The sequence below is a fragment of the Labrus bergylta genome, chromosome 19, assembly GCF_963930695.1.
Source record: "Labrus bergylta chromosome 19, fLabBer1.1, whole genome shotgun sequence".
In the NCBI taxonomy this organism is placed as follows: domain Eukaryota; kingdom Metazoa; phylum Chordata; class Actinopteri; order Labriformes; family Labridae; genus Labrus; species Labrus bergylta.
Window position 1 is genome coordinate 4,302,067 of NC_089213.1, and position 18,437 is coordinate 4,320,503.

The 18,437-nt window shown below is 41.2% G+C and overlaps 1 protein-coding gene across 2 annotated transcripts; it reads left to right on the plus strand.

Annotated features, from left to right (window-relative positions):
* On the plus strand, positions 1-17,366 carry LOC109990226 (sodium/hydrogen exchanger 3). Of its 2 annotated transcripts, none has more exons than XM_020642272.3 (16): positions 1-500; positions 8,240-8,542; positions 8,777-8,937; positions 9,954-10,032; positions 10,200-10,377; positions 10,510-10,730; positions 10,814-11,016; positions 11,128-11,217; positions 11,305-11,375; positions 11,465-11,594; positions 11,950-12,095; positions 12,402-12,525; positions 12,801-12,974; positions 13,173-13,227; positions 13,327-13,407; positions 14,632-17,366. In XM_020642272.3, exons 1-16 carry the CDS (start codon positions 212-214, stop codon positions 14,886-14,888), a joined length of 2,562 nt encoding a protein of 853 aa, XP_020497928.2. In that variant the 5' UTR covers positions 1-211; the 3' UTR covers positions 14,889-17,366. The 2 variants fall into 2 exon arrangements, with proteins under 2 accessions (XP_020497928.2, XP_065804303.1); XM_065948231.1 differs by lacking the exon at positions 1-500 and adding an exon at positions 5,527-6,126.
* Positions 17,367-18,437: the final 1,071 nt, after the last annotated feature.

Below are 18,437 nucleotides of genomic sequence, written 5' to 3' on the forward strand. Positions count from 1 at the left end.
TGATTCACCGCGGAGAGCAGAGAGGAGGCCACCAGGCTCAGGTGTGATTAAGATGTGGACGTGTAGGAAGAGAGGGAGAGACACCTGAGAGAGACACGGGAGACACGAGGAAGGAGTACCAGTCTCCCACAGGATCTGATACGGACTTAAACATTGATTCAATACTCTGAATAAGTTTGTAGTGTCAGTTGTGTTTTAGTTTTCCAAAAACATGGCAGCTACCTGGAGATTTGCACTTTTCTTCTGCATGTGCCTGATAGTGTCAAGATGCCCGAGCGACGCCAATTCAGACACCGGACATGACAGTGCAGACACTGGACTTGAAACTACGCCGAGCAGTGACCACGGGGGCACCTCAAACTCAGACTCTGGACACGAGGAAGGTGGTCATCATTCAGAGCCCATCACCACTCTTCCTATTGTGAGCTGGAAGTGGTCCCATGTGTCTGTACCGTACATAGTGGCCCTCTGGATCCTGGTCTCCTGGATCTGCAAACTCAGTGAGTCCTAACAAGTCTTGTCCATTCAGGGATGATCCTCTGATTACACACTTTGATTCTTTAAAACACCAAGCAGCTAAAAGTAATGCAAAGAGTCTTCATTGTGATATTTTGATGTATACATTAGTGTAGATTCTGTCTGACTGAAAAATTGAGTTTTTATTTTTCAAAAGAGTATCACCTGAAGAAGACCTCTGGTCCGAACGGGATGAATTAAACTTTTTGTGGCGTTTAAGAAAGCGTGCAGGCCTATCTTCTTCCACAGGAAGAAAGTGTGACATTTTACACATAAATGTTGCAGGAATCAAGTTTATCCTCAGTAAATATCTCTCTGAGTAATGACTGTTTACAATGAGTGAGAAGCGTCAGTCTCACCACTGTGTTGTTGTCGGGGCCGTGTTTACGTCAGGGTTGCATGGACCAACTCCTCTCTGTGCGTTAAAAAGCTGTTTTAGTCAAGGACTTGAGAAAAGAAGAATGCAGGCGACATGCAATTGCAGCTATAGCCAGGGACAACTTTGTCTGCCGATCGCGGTATACTCCTTTGTGCGAACGTGAGGGGAGAGGGAGGGTTGGAGGTGTGCCGCTGGAGGAGAGCGGAGGCTTCAGTATGGTAGAGGTGTCGGCAAAAAAACACTTTCTTTTGGTTTCATGCTGGTGCTCAAGGGCGACGTCGACTGGATCAAAAAAGTTGCACATTCTTCCTTTAAAGCTCCCGTAAGGAACTTTAGGTTCGTGTTGATTTTGGCGCCCCCTGTGGACAAAGCAGTGCCTCTTAATTCTTTGCTCATAACAAAAAGATCTCATCCTACTCTCTTTTTACCGTCAAATTATTTACTCTGATAAAAATCTTTGCTGTGGAAAGTTACAAAATTCAGCTTCAGCAGTTTGTCTGTCACCTACCCTGCTCCCTACAAGAGCTTTAACAAAGAGCTGTCTCTACAATAAGCTGAGCGATATGTCTGTTTTTAAACCTCAAAAATGATTGGATAAGACCTGTCTTGTCCTATAACGTGATCATTAGCATTTCATGTATACACAACAGAGGAAAATGGTTTGCAGCACTGTGGACAATGTCAATGAATTAGCGTGTGTGTGTGTGTTTGTGTACACATTCACTCACATAAATATGGGACTGTATATGAAGCAGGAAATGTGAATAACCAAACACTGAAATCTGACACAGCTAAAGTGACATCAGTGGTAACATTCGATTAGTCAGTTTTGGCAGCTTCAGCGTTAATCTGTGTGGAAAAATAGTTACAGCCATGTTTGCACTGACAGTAACTTTCACGAGAGGCAATTACATAAAAAAAAAAACAGCAAAGAAACAAACAAGATTCGGCTAATGTTTTTCCCGTTGTCTTATTTCATTTTTGTTAAAGTAAATAATTCAGAGTTTTGAATTCACCTTGAGCAAGAGGGAGAAGGTGATGACATTTATATCCTGTGACGGAGGTCAGTTCATAGACTGTATGCACGGGACGATACACGATCTCTGTGCACGTAGTTAAACAGCTGCATTATGTTTTCTGAGTGTCAGTATGTTGTTCCCCGTCTTTTGTGTGAGTAAAGGGATCCTGTCAAACTACAAATCTTCTCATTATAGCGTCGTATAGCGGGCTCTGTTGCTTCGTCCGCTTCTTCAGCGTTGTTTTTAAGTCATTTCCTTACCTCAGGAGACCCCGGCCCTCCCTCCCGTCTGACAGGGATAGTCTCCCGCTGTGAGGTTCATATGTGAACAGCCAGGTCAGGAGAATCTCCGGAGCCGTCCTGCTGAAATTATCTAGATATTTTCAGGAGTGCATGTGTGAAAAACAGCTCATCATTTATCTCTAAGTCAGCTTATTAGCTTCGTTATAAACAGAACTTATTCAAATAGGTATTGAATGTGTGTAAAAAGAGATCAGACTCACAGACGTATGTTCAGGTTCTGTGACAATTGTATTCTTCAGCAGGAAACCATAAACATGTTACTAGCTAGGGATGGGCAAAATTATCAATATGGCAATATGTCCTACTCCTAACTTGTGTGATGCGATTGCAAGGGCACCAGTTTCCTCTAAACCAACTTTCAAAACGTTCTTTATCTCCTCTTCCATACTGCTGCCAGCTCCCCTTCTCAAAGATTATAAAGGGACGCTGGACAATAAATTCTTCTTTATGTCATTTCAGCCGTCAGTCAGTTCGTGACATGGTCTGACATCATGTGGACTTTTTTCTTTCTTTTATCAAAGCCACACCCCTCCCCCCCCCACCGATCACTTCGACTCACCTGACAAAACTGATATTAAAAACTATAACTGGGTGAGGTCACTTCATCATTGAGTACTAATGGATGACTGTCAACATCGGGAAAAATGATAATAACACAACAATCTTTAACTGTAGCCACAGAACACCTCCCAGCCACAACCTCTGTATGACAGCTCTATTTCACCGTGAAGTTGACCTCTCCTTAGAGCTGTTAAAATGTGCTCAGAGCTGTGGCAACTGTACAATGATTGAAAGGTAGTAGTTAAAGGTAAGCCATTGTAAAGTGAGATGTATTAGGTCATTAGTTAATGAGGCTGAATGGGGCTCGTCATGCTTGACCATGCAGCTGCATGTTCCTTTAAGGATGATTTACAGCATCAAGATGACACCAGAAACAAACAAAATTAGATAAAAGCTTATTCCATAAAATGATAAACCAAACTTCATTTACCAATGAACAACATTTTGGGATTATATAATCATAGGAGCACCGTCAGATATTTCTGTCCCTAAGTAGAGAGCCACTGGTTTCACACCTGTGCCTTTGTGAGAGCTCAAGTCCATCTTACCAATGAGGCTATTGTTCCTTGTTCTGCTCAAACAGGATGGGACAAAAAAAACCTGACAAAAACCATCAAGTCACGATGAACAAGCTGATTGAGCACATGAGAATAAGCACATTATGCACAGAAGGAATGTAGAGAGTTTATTTCACAATGTTGACAAATCTATTCTTAGAGATATGTTTGTTTATTAGTCATGCATCGATCTAACCCCCCTGATGTGATTCTGCTCTCTTTTGATGTCTTAACACACTTAAGGAGTCGAGAGGGATTTTTTTTTAAAAAGGCAGTTTTGCTATATTGAACACAGAGACTTATAATACAGAGGCTCTGGTTGCACAGAGCCTGCGGAGCGCGCGCCTGCACTCTCTCTCTCTCTCTCTCTCTCGCTCGCTCCCTCTCGCTCTCTCAGGCACGCCGCACTTTTATGAATAAATGAAAAATTAAATAAGACCAGGTCGGAAATATACATGGGCCCAGGTGTCGTGTTTGTGTGGGAAACACTGGCGATTAAATATTCTAAAACAGGTTGTTGGTATAAAGGTGTCATTTTTATTGTTCTGCACTTTTTTTGATTTGGTCAAAAGTCAGAGTTGTGTTAGTTTAAGTGTCAGTTCTAGCGCTAGCCCTTAGTAGGCCTATAGTATGGCTGCCAACAGTCAATATTAAATAATAATCTTTTTATGAATTAATTTTCCTCTTGCGTGAAATGTGTGTTGAAATAGGCCTACAGTGTATTTTAACGTCTACCATAATGGTGGTACTTGGAGAGCCAAATATTTTCGGAGGTGGTACGCAGTCTAAAAAGTTTGAGAACCACTGTCTTAAGGTGCTTTGTGAGAATGCTTGCTTTTATTTCCCCAGTGGCCACAGAGTGTATTGCATCGTTTTTGCTCCTGCGAACCTAAGATGGTAACGAGCATCCTGTTATTAAGGTGTGCACAAACACATGAAGATATCAGGAAAGAGAGACCCGTTTACTTTTTCACAACTCTGTCAGTTACATTTTCATGTCGTAGGGTGTGCCGCAAAACCCGTATAAAACATGGCGTATGATAAACTGCGCACTGACTATTAATGGTGACAAAACTCGCCTTTAAGGGCGCACTCACACTAGGCAATCAGTACCTAGCCCAAGCACACTTCACCCCTAAAGTCCAGTTTGTTCGACTATTGTGAGTGCTCCGATCCGTGCTCAACAAGTGGCAACCTCAGGAAAAATGAAGCCAATGCAAAAGTGCAAAATCCTGCAGGTCCTTGAGTGTCCACTTGAGGCTGACTCCAGTAACAACAGGGGCATGTCCAGAGGGGTGGCATGGGCCCCCCTTTAAATCTTATTGGCCACCCAGGGGCCTCCCCCACAATGGCAGCATGTCGTCAAATTCTGCCTTATCACAGTGTTTGGTTTTCTAGTTCCCAAGAAAATGATCCTGTTTTCACGCTTGGTTATTTTGGGATAATGAAATAAATTAATCCATAATAGTTTTGTTATCATAAAACAACGAGATTAATGAATCCAGTTCTCAAGAAAATAAGTTGAACTCTTGTTATGATGGGAAAATAGAGTACCTTAAACAGATTTAGTAAAAAAAAACAAAAAAAACATTCCAAATTATGTATATTTAAATTTTGAAGAAACTTGAATGTCAGAATGGTCTGAAGTGAATAGATACAGACTGGCTTAATCACTGGTTCATAGCTGCATTTCATCAAGCTTTTGTTTTTTAGGGACAGCCAGAGGACAGTTTTCTTAATCTATTTAAACACTGAGAGTCTTTAACCAGGACTGCGTAACTTCAGCGTCAATCATTACTAAGCACTTTGCTGTGAGACAAATTATTCATTCGCATGTATTCGTTCAACATCAAATGACCTCCACTCCATCACTAACTCCCTTACTCCCGCACAGACACACACACACACGCACACACTCCGAAAAAAGGTGTCATGACAAACTGGAGTGGCTGAGTAAGAGAGCAGAAAACGCAAACAAATGTATGACTGGTGACTGTGACTGAATAACTAAAGACCCTTCCTGGACGTCCGTTACTCCTTTAATTTTCAAACACTGACACGTGCACACACCCACACACCCACACACACACACACACACACACACACACACACACACACACACACACACACACACACACTAAAAAAAGGACACGTAACCTTGGTCATTGAGAAAATATGAAGTATATAATATATATATATATAATAAGTATAAAAGGCTGAGTCAAGGATTCTGCAAGCTTCTGAATTTGCTGCACCCTCGCTGACCGCAGGCTGTGGGAGGAATGAAGATACAAAGTCACAGACTGAGATAAAAAGATGACGTGAAACACAAGTTCATAGTAAAAGTAAAACAAGTTAGTGAGACATCGGAAGCAAATGATCCATTAAAGAGGAGGGATCTGAAATGTGCCACATTGTCTAACAGCTCAGTGGGCCTGACAGTTCACCTACAAGACCAAGGAATTTTTTTTTTGGAGTGCTGTCCCTTTTCTCTCTATTTAGGATTTTTGTTGTTGTTGATGAAATGTATCGTTTTGGATTTGTGCGTCTCTGGTTGTTGGGGTCGGTGTTACTGATCTTCCTCACCTCAGCCGTCACAGGAAATAATGGAGATTTAGCGCTTTCCAATCAGGAATCCCATCAATCGGAGTCCAAGTCAAACTTGAATAAGACTGAACACGGCCATGGCTCCAGCGTCACAGGAATACCCATCGTGAAGTTTCAGTGGCTCCATGTGGAGAGCCCTTATATAATTGCACTGTGGATACTGGTGGCCGGTTTGGGAAAACTGGGTATGTAAAGATCATTTAAGATGATCAAATCTGCCAGAAATAGTGTGTTTTCAGGATGCAGAGAAGTAAATATGAGCTACCGTTCTCGATCTTATAGTGTGAACTAAAAGAAGCTAAAAAGCACAGAGTCAGTCTGATAAGTTCTGCCACACATATTTTGGATGTTGCAGTCTGACAAAAGTGATAATGTTGAGCTATTTTTAACCCGAGTAATGTAAAATAACTACAATGTTGTCCTGTTATCAAACTTTGGAAAACTCTGATCTTGCACACGTTGGCAAACATTTGAATGTTTGCTGTATTAGAAATGAAGTACTACCTTTATTAAAAAAAAAAAAAAAAAAGGCACTTTAAAGCCGTTGAAAAGTTTGTTTGTAAGTTAGTAAGTAAAGTTGTCCTTAGACATCAGACAATCAGGACTCAAAATTAGCAACGTCTTAAGTGGAATATTTACAGTTTTAACACTCGTAAATTCTTCTGATCTGCTTCAGGACTTGGTTTGACCCTGTTCACACTTGTTTATAATTGTATCATATGCTTGAAATCAGACCAAACTTAGATTCATAAAAACATGTAAACAATGGGAATAGAAGAGCTGTAACATTTCCTTTATCTAAGCTGGCCTGCACACAAATATACTTTTACAAATATACATTCATTAAGTGGTTAATTATCAGTTCTTGAATTCATCAGATTTATTTGTCAGTATTTGCAGCATGAACAAACAACCTCAACCTGTAAGGGTGGAAGTGATTTAGTTTAGAAGTTAGTTTAAGGTGCATTTTTGATTGCATTGCATAAAAGACAGAAATCAACAATGGTTAAATAAAAAAAACAATGTCTTTCTTTTATTTAATCATTGGCTTGTTGATGTTCGACCTGAAAGCAAACTTTGCATTTTGGCTTCAAATCTTTTAGGAAGCTTTCCTGATGAATGTTCACCACGGACGCCATCGCTAATAGTCATAAGCTGATTAGAAAAAATGCATTTAGCCATTTGTACGAGCATGCCTCTGACATTGTAATAAAAAGTGTTGCAGGCTGCAGCAGTGCACAGAAGTCTGCGTTATCAACACAGCGTGCTGTTCTGTGTTCACATGAAACGCTTCACATATTTTATCATCATAATAATAAGCATGTTGTTTTTAATATCTATGAATGTCTTGTGTGTACAAAATAATAACATGTGCGTTCACTTTTTTGGGACTTTGGGGCTCCATCAATATTCAATATTTCTGAATGCTACAATACATCAACCAATATTGTATCTGTCAGCAGCTGTTTTAGCTTCTTGGGGTTACCTACATGCACACAACACAACTTTAAAATATATAACAGACTTACACCTGCCCTGATGAAGGCCTGAATGACTGAAACATGTTGCCGTGTTTTTATCTCCAGCCCTGATGTTTTCAAGGCTTTTTACTAAATACCCCTCTGACCCCACACTGAAGAGCACCAGAGGCACACTTTGTCAACGTTTGTTCAACCCATGCAGCACTTCATATATCAGCTTTTTGACTGTATAGCAGAGTTTCATTCAAAGCTTAAACAACACTAATCCAATACTTTTGTATTGGAAATGTAAGCACCCTGAATAAATCATTAGATTGGAATGAGTCGAATGGTTCAGTAGATATTAAGCTTTAGTGATACTTTGTCAGGCCATTAAGTCAAGTCAGCTTTGGCAAAAGTATGTCTTTAGTTATGCATCACCGTGGTGCAGTGGTTAGCGCTGTTGCCTCAGAGCTAGAAGGTTATTGGTGTGGAGTTAATGCAGGAAGATTTGTGATCCTTCATACCGACTACCATGCAGGTTAATCATATGCCCGGAACAAAACGTGCAACTTTCTCAGTTGAACGCAACGGTTGAACATTTGCAAATGTTGCAACACAACAAAGACCTTTAATATTGATGGTTTAGATGTGAAGCAGTGTGCTTAAATCTTTGCCAGCCGAAGTTCCTTAAACCTTAACGAGCTGTATTGCCCAAAGTTTGAAGAAAATGAAGTCGTATTTCTTGATAATTTGAATCAACAGTTCCTGGTTCTTGTGAGGGAACCCCATACAGAAAGCCTTTAGTTCTTTCTTTTAATCCATTTTCTTCTTTCAGTCATCGAGTCCAACCACCATGTCACCAGCGTGATCCCGGAGAGCGCCCTGCTCATCTGCTTCGGCTTCATTCTGGGTGGGATCATTTGGGGCGCAGACAAAGTGCAGACCTTCACGCTGACCCCGGTGGTGTTCTTCTTCTACCTGTTGCCTCAAGTCATCCTGGACGCGGGATACTCCATGCCCAACAAGCTCTTCTTCAGCAACATGGGGGCCATCCTTGTCTACGCGGTCATCGGGACCTGCTGGAACGCCGCCAGCTTGGGGCTGTCGCTGTGGGGGTGTCACATGGGAGGGGCCATGGGTAAGAGGGACTTCTCTTTCTTATATCAGACTCCCTGCTTTCAACCTAAAGCAACAGGAGATTAGCAATTTTGAAAGTATATTGCAGTTTATTTGTGGGTGAAATTGAATCTGTGTGATTTGGTGTAATACAGGAGTGGCTTACTAAAGGTCTTGATCTGTTACTGATTTCTTTCTGTTCACTCCCATGTAATAAAAGCCTGATTGATCGTATCCCCTGCCCTGTGTGCTGTAGGTGATCTGGACATCGGGCTGCTGCAGTATCTTCTCTTCGGCAGTCTGATTGCTGCCGTCGACCCCGTAGCAGTCATCGCCGTGTTTGAGCAGGTTCACGTCAACGAGGTTCTGTTCATTCTGGTGTTTGGGGAGTCGCTGCTCAACGACGGTGTGACAGTGGTGAGAACGCTATAACGCTGTGGTGGTGCTGTGCTTCATCATTTTTACATATCCTTAGAAGTAAAACAGTTTGTGAGTTTGCATAGATATTCAATTTTAAAAGGATGTTTCTAATATGTGAAGTGTTCTGCACTTCAAATGTAAGACCTTTACCCTAACTAAGGACTATTGACCCTTCCTGATGTTATCAATTACTGGTCAGTCAAAGTGTTTTTTTTAGGTTTTTCATCTAATAATCAATATTGCTCGAATTTGTTATGGTTCTGGGCAGGGAAAGAGCGGGAGTTAGTGCAGTATGTGAGGCGCTAACAGCTAGCTTTAGTTAGGCTAACTTCAAACACACAGCACCATTTCTGGAACCAAACTCCTGGAGAGGGGCTGGACTCTCTCCTATTCTGGAGTTCCCTAGGGTTGAAAGATGCTGGGTGGTTGTGGGGATACTCACAACATCCTGGCTGAGTGCCTCTGTGTTGGGGTTTTACCTGGTGAAACAGGGTTAGGGTTAGGGTTCCTCTCCCTGCGACTTCAGGTTATGGAGAGGAATGGCGCACACAGTCCTGGGTCAGTTCCAGAAGTGGTTTAACCTGAGAACTCTGTATTTCTACTTGGGGAGCTTTTTATTTAATGGCCGATCTTTGTTCCAACCCTCCCCTATGGTTATGAGCTATGGCTTGTGACAGAAAGAATTAGATCACTGAGTATGGAGTTTCCTCTGGAGGGTGGCTGGGTTCAGCCTTAGAGATAGGGTAAGACATTTAGGGGTTGAGCCTCTACTCCTTTACTTTGAAAGCAGCCAATTGAGGTAGGTTGTGCATCTGATTAGGATGCCTCCTGGACACCTCCCTTTGGAGGTTTTCTTTGCACAACCAACTAGGAGTCTTCTGCATTACGTAATGTCAATACACACATTGCAATTGGCATTACGTGCTAAAAAAATGTCATACTCTTATAAATGTTTATGTTTTCCTTATTCTACCTCCATAAGATAGATTTTAAAAAATATCTTCTTCTTTTAGGTGCTGTTTAATGTATTTGAGGCTTTTGTGTCGCTTGGAGGATCCCAAATTGACGCTGTAGAGATCATTAAAGGAATAAGTAAGTTTGCACATTATTTGAGACTGTAGCTGTTTTTTTACAGCAATACTTTTGTATGCAAACACTTTTCCCAATAGCCTTTTTTTTTTTTTTTTTTTTTTTTTTACAAAGGATACGGACCAAATGTTCATTAAATATCGTATAATTTCCTTTTTCTCTCTCTTCAGTTTCCTTCTTTGTGGTGGCGTTTGGCGGGTCTCTTGTGGGCTTTGTGTTTGGCCTGCTGATCTCTCTCGTGACCAGATGCACCAAAAACATTCAAATCATCGAGGCGGGCTTCGTTTTTGTCTTGGGTTATCTCTCCTATCTGACAGCTGAGATGCTCTCCCTGTCCGCCATCCTGGCGTGAGTACTCCATGGACAACTTCCTATTTCTCTTGATACTTTAGTGTTTCATTTTTTTCACATTTGTTCCATGATAATCATGCTACGTCTGACTTAATGTTAGTATTTCTGTATTTTTGTTTTGTCCTGTAGGATTGTCTTCTGTGGTATGTGCTGCCAAAAGTACATCAATGCAAACATGGACGAGCGGTCTGTCACCACAGTCAGATTTGTCATGAAGCTCTTAGCCAACGGATCAGAAACGATCATCTTTGTGTTCCTCGGCATCTCCGCCATCGACAAAGGGATCTGGGTGTGGAACACGGGCTTCATCCTCCTCACGCTGTTCTTCATTTTTGTGTACAGATTCATTGGTAAGATTTGCATTTTGTCGTCAATAATCTTCTCACTATCTGGTATCAGGGGTTAGAAAACAGACTGGTTGTGTTTGGTTCAGGTGTCTTCTTCCTCACCTGGATCCTTAACAAGTTCCGGCTGGTCCCCATTGAGTTCATTGATCAGGTGATTATGGGCTACGGTGGCCTGCGAGGGGCTGTTGCGTATGGCTTGGCCACCTTGCTGGATGAGGAAAAGATAAAGGAGAAGAATCTGATGGTCTGCACTACTCTCATTGTTGTGTACTTCACTGTCATTATTCAGGTAAAAATATATCCAAGCTCCAAATGTTTTACTGCTACATTTAGAAGTTTTCTACTTTCTTACAAAAACAGCTTAGTTAGTTTTTTTTGTTTGAATCTTCTTCTGCTGTAGGGAATAACAATGAAACCTTTGGTCAACTGGCTTAAAGTGAAGAAAGCTGCAGTGGCTGAGGTTGCGCTTGTCGAAAAAGTGCAGGACAAGGTAAAGCTCAACATCAAACATGGCTTCTTAAAGAAACAGAGGAAAAAACTACAAATCCCTTATACTGGATCTTTCATCTTGTTTTAGGTATTTGATCACCTGCTTGTTGCCATAGAAGACATATCTGGACAAATAGGACACAACTACATGAGGGACAAGTATGTTCATTAAAAACTTGATTGCTTTGCTTACTCCATTTTGTTAATGGATTGTAAGACTCTTAAGGTTTACTTCTATATCTATTAAGGTGGAATAATTTTGAGAAGAACTGGATGTCCAGAATTCTGATGAAGCCGTCAGTGAGGAAGAACCGGGACTACGTCTTCAAAGTCTTCCACCAGCTGAACCTCAAAGATGCTATGAGCTACGTTGCTGAGGTGAGGGTCGTTTATTTGATATGTATTTCTTTGTTCTTTTGTTTAAGTATAGGCCTATATAAGTGTGTTTTCCTCAACTGCAAATTTAAGGAAAGACATTTACGATTTGGGGAGAGTCTATGGCAGTTAATAAAGGGAGTTTCCATATTGTATGTGTGTTTTATTTTATTTTTTTCTCTCTATTCAATGTGTTTTTACTCTTAGGGCCTGATTCACAAAAGGATCGCATGGCTTTTGCTCCCACTAAACCTGTGCAAAAAGACCAGCGCCCCCATTCACATCTAGTGAATCAGGCCCTTAGTCTGTCCTACAGGATGAAAATTTGCAATTCAAGATACATTTATTTGTCTTTCAGGGTGAACGTAGAGGCTCTTTGGAGTTTATCCGCAATGAAACAGCGCTTGTTAATTTCAAGAAGAAGTTCGATGATGAGTATTCAGAAATCATGCCTGACATCACGGCTGACATGTCTGACGATCAGGGTGGAATGTCCTCAATGAGGTGAGAAAACTGTCGCCCAATTTACACCAACATCACAGAAGAATTTATTAAAGCTATATATTGCAAAAGACACCAAATCTCAAGCAAAGTTTTTGGTTTTCTTAGAGCTGCTCAAACACTGCTCCCTGGTGGTCTCATCCACTCACACCACACTTATTTCATACTTTGAAATAAACAAAATTAGACAAAATGATCTCGCACCAAATGTCTTGCTCCAATTTTGCACATATTTTATATCAGGAGCCTAACGTTGTGCTGGGTGAGTGTAATAAAAGAAATTAATTCCCTGAATTGTTTCTGCTGTAGAAGAGACCCTGTGCCTTGTGTGAGTCTGGAGATGCACAAGCAGACAATGAACGGTGTGAGGGAAACAGAAGACATCAACTCTCACCACCTGCTGCAGCAGCACCTGTACAAGGGCAGGAAACAGGTCAGCACATTGGGTCTGGTCACCATAGAAATATAATCTACAATGAAAATATTACAGGGGTAATGCATACACTACATAATGGAATGTGATGAGATCTTTAAAAGATGCCAATAACCAATTATAAGAGTTCCTTAGCTAGCTTTTATAGGCTGAGTCATTTTCCCAGACAGACAGTTCCCCTTGGAGGATTTACTCATAGATGGTTAAAATAATATGCATCTGATATCCAATCTGAAATTTAATAAAGATTTGTATGTCTGTTCTCTGGTTTCTAGCACCGGCACAGATACAGCCGAACTCATTTCGATGTCAACAAAGATGAAAGCGAGGTACAGGAGATCTTCCAGAGGACCATGAGGAGCCGTCTGGAGTCTTTTAAGTCTACAAAGATGGGCGTTGCTCCACCAAAGACGATTAGCAAGCACACAAAGAAAGACCAGCAGCAAAAGGTCTAAACCTCAGAATTCATTCCACAACTTGTTTCTATTAACCTATTTTTGATTTGATATTACTTTAATAATTTGCCCATACGTATTCTATTTGATTCAAATTATTTTTCGGTTTATTGGGTAAAAATGAGGCCTAGGACATTCAAATCTTTGCTCATTTTTGGAAAAAACATTTATGAACTTTACATTCTTCTGCAGATGTCAAATGGGAAATCAACGGACAAAAGTAAAAGCTACTACTCTGGTGATGAAGGTATGTATCTGTTTCTGTTTTAAAATCATAAATATACTCTTCATTGTACAAGTGCTCAATGAGAAATCTTTCTGACAAATCTTTTCTACTTCCTGCTAGATTTTGAGTTCTCAGAGGCCTCTGAGAGCGCCTCAGGATGTGACACATCATTCCCTATGAGGGTCACGTACAGAGCAGGAGGTAAAATTAATCCAACATGTTGTTTATTTATCTTTAGCCATTCTATAAAAATTCAACCAGATCATTTAGTTAAAAAAGTAGTCCTACAACAACCTTAGGTCCAACCGAAAGTCCTTCTCCGTAGCTTCCCCAAACTCCTCCCGCAGCAGGTTTTTGCTTCCTGCTTCTGGAGGCCCCCAATGGGCAAGCCAAGCCCGAGAGGCCACCTTCTTAAGCCTGATGGCTTCATTCACCGCAGGTTCTTAAGTTGCTGTCTCGACAGGCACCAACGGTCCTGTGGAGGCTTTGAACATGGACCACTCCATTTCCCAACCTCTTCTAACCTTACAGAGGTTGAAGCCCTCATGGACAGGGAACTCTGCCAGACATTACTAGTTAATCCACAATACCCGTTTAGGTTTACCAGTTGTGTCCGGCAGCATCCCAATCCATCTGATCTTACTCATCACCAGGTGGTGATCAGTTGATAACTCTGCTCCGCTCTTCGCCTGAGTGTCCAAGACATATGACACCACTACGAAGTTTGTCATTGATCTTTGGTGTAGGGTGTTCTGGTACAAAGAACACTTATGAACATCCCTATGTTCCCATCATGTTGTTTGTTATGACAAATCCTTGACTTGCACTGAAGTCCATTAACAATACACCACTCAGGCGCCTCTCATCTTTGGGCAACTCCAAAAAAGGTTAGAGTCCAGCCTCTCTCAATGAGATTGGTTCTAGAACCAGTTCTGTGCTTGGATGTGAGCCCCACCATATCTATGTTGTAACCTTCTAGCTCCCACACAAGCGTCTCTTTCGCCGCAAGACGTTCCACATGCCAAGAACTCCCTCTGTTCAAGAGGCCTCCTGCCTGCCTGAGACCCTAGGTTAGACCAAAACATGCTTAAGGGATTATATATATATATATATATATATATATCCTTCTTGGAACGTTTTGGGATCCTCAGTGGGGATGTCCCGGCAGAGAGGGACATCCAGGGCCACTTGCTTAGGCTGTGGCCACTGCAATTAGCCATTAGTCATACAACATTTTTGTAATATAATATGCAATGAAAGATTAATCTGCACAAGAGATATTTTAGAAATTTAGAGTGTTTAGAAAAGCTAAAATCCCAATTGTGACCTCAATTTCCAATTGAGAACAATATTATAGTGTCTTTCCATCAGCATGTTAAACCCCTAAACCCCGTCCACACTGATCCACTTTTTTCTTCCACCCAGCTGGGATTGAGAATCCAGCCTTCATGCCAGACCTGGACCCTATGTCGGCGGTGCAGATCCCCCCATGGCTGGCGGAGGCTGAGCTGGACAGCGACATGGTGGCTCCGTCAGAGCGAGCTCAGGGGAGGCTGCCGTGGACACCCAGCAATCTGCGCCGCCTCGCTCCTCTTCGCCTCAGCACCCACTCCACCGACTCCTTCGTGATAGCAGACACCTCAGCCATACATCCACCCCCACCCAAACCTCCCGGAGACTAAGGTCGCTGGCAGCGGCACTCTGCCCCTCCCTCTGCTCCCTTTTACTTTTCCCAATATTATGTGTCAGCAGAGCCAGAAGCTGCAGATTCAGGAGTTCTAGGACCCTTGTGTTTTTGCAAAAGTGCCACCTAATTGACGACTGTAAAACAGCATCCATCCAAATTCCATTTTTTGTATATTCAAAATAGTTCAAAGTTTTATTCACCAAATTAACAATTTTATAAACAGTTTAAAGGTTTATTACACCCAAATAATTAATTGAAGTCCCCTGTTTCCTCATCCTGCTCAGTGTCCTCTTCACTTGTGTCTAAGACCCCAAGAAACTGCACATATAAATGACATTAGCATGACAGGTGGTCAGTGCAGGTATCAGCTGATCTTCTTTGTCAGCCCAACAAATAGGCAAAAAGAAAAAGACGCAGAGACCAAATAAAGCGAGCAGAAATTAACATGTTGACATCTTGTCAATAAAATGCAATCATTGGCTTTCCAATGCTCAAGGTGGTGCTGTTGGAAAAAACAAGGCTCCAGCTCTGGCTCTGCAGACATGTGCCACTCCTTTACCTGGCTGCCAAAGACACAGAACCTCACCTCAGACTTTGCTCTGTCTCCTCTTGGTATACTCACCAGGGAATAAGGGTGAGAGAAATTGTATGCTGAGGGTGCTGCAGCATCCCCTGTCGAAGACGGGACAAGCACACCAAATGTGTAAAACAAATCACTATTTTAATATAGCTACTGCTGGACATGTATTTTTAAAATGAAAACATATAATACTGTTACTTAAAGAAATATACTTTGAAAAATATGTGTAAAATGAATATAATTCATTCATGTAAGGTCAAGGGCAAAGGGTCAACTGCAGGTCAGGATATCTTGTTGAGACATTTTTCTTTTTTTTCCCCCCAAAACACAAAATTTGGAAACCAACCAAGAGGACGCGTGATCAAGTTGCTGTAAAAGTGTATCTCCCAACATTACACCAGCTTCCTCACCTCCCTAACACACATGGCTGTGCTACTGTTCATCAGGATATTTTGGAGCGGTTAGGCATCATGCCTATCGCTCAAATCTTTGTGCAGCACACAGTGCGACGCAAAGCCACTTTAGGCATCTTCATTTAAAGTAAGTTATTCCATTATTTTGATATTTTTGCTCTTGATATGATAATTATTTATTGGCTGTAAATGATTGTTGCATAATTTAATTGTTGGTCATTGCAAAATGTAACAACCTTATTTATACATAAAACAGTGAATTGTGATTGGACTATTAAAACAGCATCGTTTTGCAGTGATAAAGACAGCATGCTATTTTAAATAAGATGGAAAAAAAAGCAACACAACTGAACATAATAGCTGGTGGTCTGCTTGTGCAACTGATGAAGAGTTCATAGCGGTTGTATTTGACTTAACGGACAAGAACTACTGTATGAAAAGGCGTTAAAGCTTTATGAGTTGTGTTTGTGAAAACTGAACATTTTGTTTTGTGTGGACGCTGTTAGATAAACGGGGGAATGCTGATCTCGTTTGATAGATGTTTATTATAGCCTGATATTAATGCAAGTTTAAGATGTTTCATTTGATTATGGTGGCACTGAATGTTTTCTTTTCTGTTTGAACTTAGTTTTGACAAAAACATTCACGATCCCACAACCTTTGTGCTCTTCAGAGAGCTTCTCCTGTGTCTCTAACTTCACACTTCACTGAGCAGAGGGAAGCAGCATGTGAGCCAACACATCCTGTTTGCACAGTAGCGTCTTATTCACCAGCACATGTTGAACATTGTCTAATATATTTACCTTGTGTTATATATTGTAATATTTACCTCTGGTTCAGAGCAAACCTGTCAAATATTGTTAAGATGTCCATCTGGAGTGTCTTATTATCCCTGAATGTGATCACACACCTTTTAAATAATGTAAATATTTATTAATTGTGCTGTTTAGAAAGATAAAAAGCTTTAAATCAAATCCATCCATACAATTTATTTACTCCATTTTCCTGTGATAACGAGTGATGTCCGGTTGTTTCCTCGAGATCTCTACTCATTGTACTTGTTGATTAATTTGTCTCATTATCTTGGGGTAACAAAGTTTGTTTCAGGGGATTTTCTTGGTCCAGTCACTGTGATAGGACAGACCATGACATCCCATTTCCCAACTTAATGAGGTAGGTTAAGTGCATTTCTGTATTTAGTTTTGTGCTTTTGTAACCCTGGAGATAAAAGATAAATACGCTGAGATCTCATGAAAACAACCAGAAATGACCGGTAACCACAGGAAAACACAATCAATAAAAAAAATGATGAATGTATATCTGCAAAGGGCTTCTGTATGTACTGATTATAACAGTTTTAGGTGTTTATTATTTGTCACTGAACAGAACCTACTGTTGAATTTGAAACTTGAAGCATAAGACCTTGGTAAAAAATATCAAGTGTACAATAAAGATGAAATTATATTTATTCAAAATTGAAGTATTTGTGTTTGGACACTTCAATGATCTCAAAAATGAATTTAATTTTGCCCCCAAATAATTACTCTGTGACTGAGTCACTGCGTTTGGAGATGTTTGCACAGGCCATTTAACTCGGATTTGACCCCTTTACACTGATTCCCCGATTGATACGCTAACGTTACATATCACATACTGTATATAACATAACTTAGCAGCTCATCACCCTCCAACCAGCATGCTAGCCAGCTAGCTAACCTGAGGGACATCAGTGTCTGACTGAGGTGCTGGATGAGTTTTGAAGTGTTTGTTTTGTAACATCTTTAGCAAACAGGGTAAAGGATGAAGTAAAGGATGTTGTGATTCTCGTGGACAGTAGGCCTCAAAATCTCATCTCTGCCTTTTGAAGATGAGGTCTCGTTGGCTTGTTCAGGCTGAGTACCAAGCAGATGGATTAGGGTCAGAACCTTGGAGGTAACCTTGGTGGAAGTGAGTCTTTACCCCAAGTGAAGGAGTTTAAGTATCTTGGGGTCTTGTTCACAAGTGAGGGTGGATGAGGGGCTGAGCTTGAGGGTTAAGATTTCAGTTTACCAGCCAAACTTCTTTCCAACCCTTACCCCCTGTCATGAGCTATGGGTGATGACTGAAAGAATAAGATTGCATATACAAGCGGCCGAGAAGAGTTTTCTCGTGACGGTGTCTTGGCTCAGACTTAGAGGTAGGGTGAGGAAGCTTGGACATTCTGGGGGGAGCTCGGAGTGGAGCCGCTACTCCTTCGCCTCCCTTTGTGGGCTTTCTGGGCATGCCCAACTGTGAGGAGACCCTGGGGTATACCCAGAGATTGCTGGAGAGATTATGTATCCAACTTGGCCTGGGAATAACTTCGAATCCCTAAGGAAGAGTTGAAAATGTTGCTGGGTGAGGTGAAATCTGGGTTGATTCACTAAGCCAGTTGCCACCGTGACCCAATCTCTCATGAGGAGAAGAAAACGGATGGATGGAATAATGGACAATGAGCTACAAGGTAATGTAACATTAGCTTACTTGAAGTCATAGTTTTGTGTTATCTTCTAGTTCTATCTTCTTAGCTCTA